Source organism: Rhipicephalus sanguineus, chromosome 11, assembly GCF_013339695.2.
Source record: "Rhipicephalus sanguineus isolate Rsan-2018 chromosome 11, BIME_Rsan_1.4, whole genome shotgun sequence".
Classification (NCBI taxonomy): Eukaryota; Metazoa; Arthropoda; class Arachnida; order Ixodida; family Ixodidae; genus Rhipicephalus; species Rhipicephalus sanguineus.
In genome coordinates, this window is record NC_051186.1 from 5,740,434 (window position 1) to 5,747,622 (window position 7,189).

At 43.9% G+C, this 7,189-nt stretch overlaps 1 protein-coding gene across 1 annotated transcript; it reads left to right on the forward strand.

Moving 5' to 3' along the window:
* Positions 1 to 338: 338 nt before the first annotated feature.
* On the forward strand, positions 339 to 2,197 carry LOC119373378 (DNA-directed RNA polymerase II subunit RPB4). Its single transcript, XM_037643403.2, has 2 exons — positions 339 to 644; positions 1,845 to 2,197. Exons 1-2 carry the CDS (start codon positions 462 to 464, stop codon positions 2,094 to 2,096), a joined length of 435 nt encoding a protein of 144 aa, XP_037499331.1. The 5' UTR covers positions 339 to 461; the 3' UTR covers positions 2,097 to 2,197.
* The last annotated feature ends 4,992 nt before the right edge of the window (positions 2,198 to 7,189 follow it).

Sequence of the window (7,189 nt, forward strand, 5' to 3'; positions counted from 1 at the left end):
AGGCTTGCTTTAAATGTTGATGCGCGCCGCCTACGGAATTTCTATTGCGGTGTCAACACATACAAAACAAAAACGGATGTTGTTAATTTTTCACAACAAACAAATTAAAATGAAAAAAAAATTTTAAGTAAAACAACTGATGTCTGATACTTCCCAAGTCGCAAGTGCAGATCTCGAAGGCAAGGCTTTCACGTTCAAGCATTGCAAATATATAAAACCTGCTGTCAGGCGCAGTCAGAAGCCATTTAGTAAATTTGATAGAGTTTCTTAATTGTTGAAGAATTGAAACCCTCATCTCTCCAGCATTTACAACCCTCTCAAAGATGGCCGCGCGCGTCTCTCTGTCAGCTGCGAGTGCGAACCAGAGCCTAACCTGATCGTTGCCTCCTTCAAATATCTCGCGCATTGTGGGTTTGTGCGTGTGTCGAAAGCATCGAAAGGGTTGAAAGTACGGTGTGAACATGGCCGGCGTTCCGGCGGCCGCTGCGCCCGTGCTCGACCAGGTGGAAGAGGACGCGTCGGAGCTGCAGTTCCCCAAGGAGTTCGAGAACGCCGAGACGCTGCTTATCAGCGAGGTCCACATGCTGCTCGAACACCGCAAGCAACAGAACGAGAGCGCCGAGGAAGAGCAGGAACTCTCGGAGGTGAGTGCGTAGTGCATTCCCGGCTACTATCTATCGTAGTTGCGCATTTGTACTACTGCGCCGTTTCGTTGGCCTGCTCTCCGAACGGCAAGCGTGCACTCTTCGACCTATCGCGGGAACTTCGTAGTGCTCGAGGGACGCGATGCGTCGTTTCTGATGACACATCATGAGCGCAAGTAAAAGACAGGACAAATGTAGACACACGTGTGCACTTGTGTTTACGTTTGTCCCTGTGTGATATATTGTGTAGTTCTGTTAGCAGAAGTAGTTTCAGGATAAGAAGGACGCATATTTCTGCAAGGGCTCAGTTTTAGGAAAGGTAGGGGCGAATTCAAGAAGTGATGGAAGCGCATTGCGTTTTTAATATAATATCTGAGGTTTAAGGTTCCAAAACCACGCATTGCGTTTCTAACGGAAACGAATGCGCCTGTACGTCTGCCGAATATGCGAGCGCTTGGATAGATGGACGGATGCCGTGAGCGTCACTGCTTAACATTTCATATTTTCACATTATGTGGAAATCGCTTATATGGCTGCCGAACATTAAGCGAGCTTGTGCGGTATAGTTGGTAGGAGAATCGAAGAATCTACGCACCGAATGATGTGCAAATAACTGTTGTGTAGATTCTCTTGACTCTTTTATTCACATCCAAAAGCAGTCGCGTAGCCAGAAATTTTTTTTTCGAGTGGTCTTCAACCACCCTTTATGCTAAAAATAGCGGACAGAGAAATGCACAGCCCTGACCAAACTAAGGATGTATTCATCAAAAATTGTTCTGGCTTCCACATGGGAGCCTTGTACACAACCATCATAGTGATAATTCTGAACAGGACTCCTATGCGCGAGCTGAAACTTCGATTTGTTTATTAACACATTCTTACTTCGGTTGGTGCTCTGTGTTTCTTCGTTGATGTTACTCCCCAACCAGACAGGATTCCGTCCAACTCTTCATAAAAAATAGTGTCGCTGTTTTTATTCTGCATGTTTATTGTCCCTCTTTGGCACTTGCACCTTCCCTGTCGAATAAGAGTAAACATTTGCTAGATTGTTCTTCATCTTGCGTGTTTTTACATTGTTCTCCATTTTCACATAAATTGTGGCGTGCAACTTGTCATCCACAGTGTAATGAGTTTTTCCGCAACAACTTGTCTTACTACCTGCAAATCAGAGTGATTACAGCACTAATACCGACTCCGCAGGTGTTCATGAAGACACTGGGCTACTGCCAGCGGTTCAGCCGCTTCAAGAACCGGGAGACCATCACGGCCGTGCGCCAACTGCTGGCACAGAAGAAGCTGCACCGCTTCGAGCTGGCCCAGCTGGCCAACCTGTGTCCCGACAATCCCGAGGAGGCACGTGCCCTCGTGCCCAGTCTCGAGGGACGCTTCGAGGACGACCAGCTGCGGCAGATACTGGACGACATCCAGACACAGCGCAGCTTCCAGTATTGAGACGGCCGCCATTTGTTGTAATGTGTGGTGTGCGTGCGGGCATATACGTTGTAAATTTCCTTAAGCATCCAATAAATATTACCAGTTTTATTACAGCTGAGCTGCTAAGATGCACATGTATACCCCATAAAGTGGACGGGAGGATGGCCGCTGCCGTAGCTCAGTGATATAGCATCGGACGCGTTATTCGAAAGTCACAGGTTCGGTCCCTCCGGCAGCAAGTTATCTTTTCGTCCACTTTACTTTCTTCACATTTATATCCTAATTACCACAAATAACACCCCTATACTTTCTTTTGCATTGTTGTCTGTTAATTTTCATTAATATTGTGTCTAACAAAGAAAAAACGAGCCCTTAAAAGTCATCTCCTTTCCTTCATGCATATTGTTAGCTGCTCGAAACAGTAGTGATAGCTACTCAAACAGTTTATGCCACTCCTACTTAATATTCCTTTATTTTGAAAGCTTGCCCCCTAAGCATAGTAGAACACAGTGTCATAGATAATGTACACGTTTGCTTCATACAGAAAGTCTTTATTGAACAGCGAAACTGTCCGTGAATCCAAAGATCAAGGTCGCATGGTCAGCCGGGTCCGAGGCGCGTTGCACTGGGGTGGTGAAGATGGCTTAAATGCAGGCCTAAGAAATTCCAGAGCAAGTTTCTGAGTGTGACATTGCGGATTGTGTCATCACAGAATGGGCACAACACAGCACGTGTACGTGGTGCACCTACTTCTGCACGAGTGCTGACAAGAGGGACTCTGGGAGCTTGAGTACTCAAGCTAACCTGATGGCCTCAAGTCCGTGCTTTCCCCGCAGCGTACCTTGACTGGTGTCAAAAATTACTGCCGATTAAATATTTACGGAAAATATTTACTGTGATCATGGAAGGAAGTGAATGTAAACGTCTGATTTAAAAGCTTGTCTTGAAACAGAGAAGACAACAGTGAAAAACACTATGTCCTCATTCACAAGATTTTAGATTTCAATGAGATCTAACGGTGTAACGAATTCCACTCGGATGCCAAGCAGGGGGATAAGGAATTGAGTGGAGGAACCATCTTCGTAAGAAGCGCAAAACCACTCACACGGACAGCTAGAAAGAAAGACACTACACAAGCGCTTGACTGCAACTAAGCGTTTATTCGGAAGCACGACATATAAAAAGGAAAGAAAGAAGACAAACAAAACAAAAGCCCACGTGTCATATCGGTTATTACTCATCCATTATTGTCCAACACACCATCCAAAAAACGAAGTTCCTTCTGCGTAAGCGCGATAGACGGTGCACTGACACAATCAATATCATCCCGTTTCATTTCTGCAGCTTCAACTATTAATCTCGTTAACATATCTCTGTTGCGATAAACGCTTAGTTGCAGTCAAGCGCTTGTGTAGTGTCTTTCTTTCTAGCTGTCCGTGTGAGTGGTTTTGCGCTTCTTACGAAGATGGATCTATACCAACTAGCCCGTTACACTTGTTTATTGAGTGGAGGAAGCTGGCCTTGCTTCTTCACGTACTGGCAAGTTAAATTTCTCCAAGTTTTACTTCTTTTATGCAATCTTTAAGGCGCGAAAGAACTTGTACTCTGGGAGCGGGTTCTTGAAATACCCTCCCTTTGATAGACAAATCTTCCCATAAGATAACTGTACATAAGAATACAAAAAATATGAGAGTTAACGAGAAGATAAAGGATTGAGGTGATCAGAAGCTTTCAAGGAATGTCGCTGAAGCCATCGTCTGCACGTGTAAATGTTGGCTTCATCCAAGTTCCTTGCACAACAGCTTCTGATTGCCTTACTGTAATGTGCTAGCTAAAACGACAAATTTCTTCGCAGATTATCCTATTGCGATCACACTCGTGGTATCTCAACTGCCAGAAAAGCTTTAATAACCAAGAAAATAGCGAAAAACTAAGGATAGCTGCTGACGCCCCTTTGAATTTCCCGCACTAGACATTCGTCATGCCAGAGATCACAAATGCAGCCTTGCTACAATTGATTGAGAGCTATCTGTCAGCGTTAACAATAGTGCAAAACAAAATGTCTTCCAGAGGTGAATGCAAGGCTTTGGTTTTTGTTGGTGTGGGCAGTGGCCCACCGTCAGTAACACCTTGATCCGTTTGACCAAAGTCGCATAAATTCAATCCTGCTTTCCTGGCGAGATTTTCGATGCGAGGTTCATCATAGGAAATGACATCCATCGTGGCAAACACTGAAGCAATGACCATTTACGCATACAGCAATGTGTTACCACACCCTCTGATTCGCTGGGAGCAATGAAATCCGTGATGACAGTACTTCAATGCTGAATATGGTCTGAGGGAAATTGAGGAAGGGATAATTGGTCTTCTCTCCACTAGTGGTTAATCATTTTCTGGATGAAACAAGTTCTTCACATATTTCTGGATTAAGAATTGGAGATCACCACGCCCGTACATCAGATTTTTTTTTTGTATTGCAACAGAGACTTGCCCTTAAGGCATAATATGCTTATTACGTTTCTGTGTTTAGAAATTGATTCTTGGTAATTTACAAAAAAAATTGCATCAAGAGGGAAAAAAAAACAATAGTAGAGATACAAGACATGTACGTACGTACTACTACCAACCATTTCCATAGCATCTGAACTAGTACAGTAGTACCAAAGGGCCACCTAGTAATTTAGAAACTCCTAAGTCTGAAGCACCTAGATACCACAGTGCGAAAAATGTTTGCACCCTTTGCCGTATATCTTGTCTCCAAACAATAACAGTCATATGCATTGCGCACATTTCTGTAACACTGCGCACCAAGTAGTTCTAGATCACGAACGGCACACACTTGGTCAGCATGATGTAACATTTGAGATGGGTAAGCACCACTGTACAACCTCGCAGTGCACTCGGCCACACACTCGCGTGGCGTAGCTCATACCAAGCGCAATAGTACATAGCTCAATCTTAAAAGTGGGTCAATCCATGTCAAACGTCCCAGCCACTGTGACAGCCATCTTAAGTGTATTAGAAAAAAATCGTGCTCATTTAGTGCATTGAAAACAGTGAATTGCTAGAATATTTAAGAGAAAAAATTTTGTGGTCACATGGGAGCCTTTCGAATGTAGCAGTGTTGCCCGAGTGTTGTTTGACAGAAAATTTATCCTTAGAGTACAGTTTGGTGTTTCAATAGCAAATTTGGCTTACATGTTAAGCAAACGCGTTCGTGTAAGGTGTTCAAAGCTTAATAATATTACCGCAATTTTTCTGCCATATACACCTCCAGAAGTTGCACTGACATGTTCTATGTTTGCACTTTTTCCATTGCAATAGTAGTATTGTGCGATGTATGAATATCTAAATGATGAATACTTGCTCTATGGAAGGTGTGTTTTGTGTTAAAAATATTTTCAGAGAACTGAAGTTTATAGGTATTACCAGAAAAAATTGCGAATTTGATAAAATTATTTTGCTGCACATTGAGAAGCAATTTACGCCATGTGGTGCTCCAATTAAAAAATCGCCTTGATACGACAATCAAAAGCAAGTGACTACTACTTATTATGTGGCAAGTTTCATAATCACAATTTTTGTTTCAAGGAAGACAATCATTTTTGAATTTCCCCATTGACGGCTACCTTCCCATTTGTTCATACGGCAGCTTCATTACTGAGGTTCCCCATTTCCATCAATGGGGAACTTCAAAAATTATTTTCTTCCACCGGTGTTTCCACTTCCACCAGTGTCTTGTGACATGTTCTGGCTGGGTGTCAGTCCCTTTAATATTTATAACTATGAAGTCGGCATTCATTCCACAACTGGCGTCTAAACTATGGCAGGCCTGATGGCTTTGGGTAGCGCAAGAGCACCTGTCAGTCTGCCTACTCCTGAAGTTCTCGTGTTCTACATGACCATGATGGCAAAATCGCAACTCGAACGAAGATTAAGCAATTCCAACGTGGGCCTTGGTCTTCATTCTTGTTCATTTTCTGAAGAAAAACGGCACACAACGAAATGCACATAGGAAGGAGAGAGAAGACACAGAGCGCTTTTACGAGGGAGACGCACAACTTGCCATTCCGCTCTAGTTGCACTTTTGCTCTCATGAACCAACACACCCAGACAGCAGCACTACACGATGCCACCGTGAAACAAGCAGACTTCACGTTTGCCGTCATGGCCACAAGTGGTTCTAGCCAAACCTCCCAGGATTACACATGCATTACCAAAAACTTGGCAGAAGGAGCAGCTGCTGTAATGGCACAACTGGCAAGGAGTTGCAAACATTGCTTGATGGGCGTGGGTTCACTACGCACAAGCACAGGTCGGCAAACGCACTCGTAAGTCGACTCACTCAAATTCACTTAGACTCAGATCGGGCCGTCTGAGCGAGTCCAGGTGAGCAATATTTCGGCGAGTTTGAGCCCAAATGAGTCCGGTAGAAGAAAATTTTAGCGAGTCCGAGAGAGTCGGGTTGAGGAAAATATTGGCGAGTGCGAGTCCGAGTCAGCAAAATACATTTTTTAAGAGAGTCTTAGCGAGCTCCACCTTTGATTGCCGACCTATGGTCCTATCTACTCATCTTCAGCATTACTATAACGGCCTCATATCGGCTTATGTTTATACTGGAGTTTATTCACACATACCTCAAAGCACTAGCGTTCATGCTCCGTCTCAATATTTATTGATCAGAGGTGTGAGTTAGGGGAGGGGTTGCCATAATTACTACACTCCAGTTAAACTGTACCACGGATATTGCATACAATTTATTGCCATAAAAGCACCTCGGTCCATCTTGTAGCGCTTCGCAGAATGCGTAGCACAGCATAAATTTTTATAGTGCTTGGAATTTGCGTAGTTTTTACTGATCTTGTAGATTCGAGTTTCTGCTTGCACTCAGACAGGGGTTCATCTAGGCTAGAAGTTCCAGCGCCAACCGCCACGACGTCATAGATTTAACGGCGTCTACTAGGGCCCACAAAGTTCCCAATTGGTGAACATGTGGTACATTATCCTTTGCGGGGGTCAGAGATGTACCATACAAAGTTTTAGGATATTTCATTGAACCAATGCCACCAAAATACGAAAAAAGTAGTGTGAAATTCCCGACGTCGCTGCAG

Bases quoted from the DNA above. Each gene is read 5' to 3' on its own strand.
- LOC119373378 (XM_037643403.2), top strand. From the start codon at position 462: ATGGCCGGCGTTCCGGCGGCCGCTGCGCCCGTGCTCGACCAGGTGGAA. The intron at 645-1,844 runs GTGAGTGCGTAG...CCGACTCCGCAG, and splicing joins AAGAGCAGGAACTCTCGGAG to GTGTTCATGAAGACACTGGG.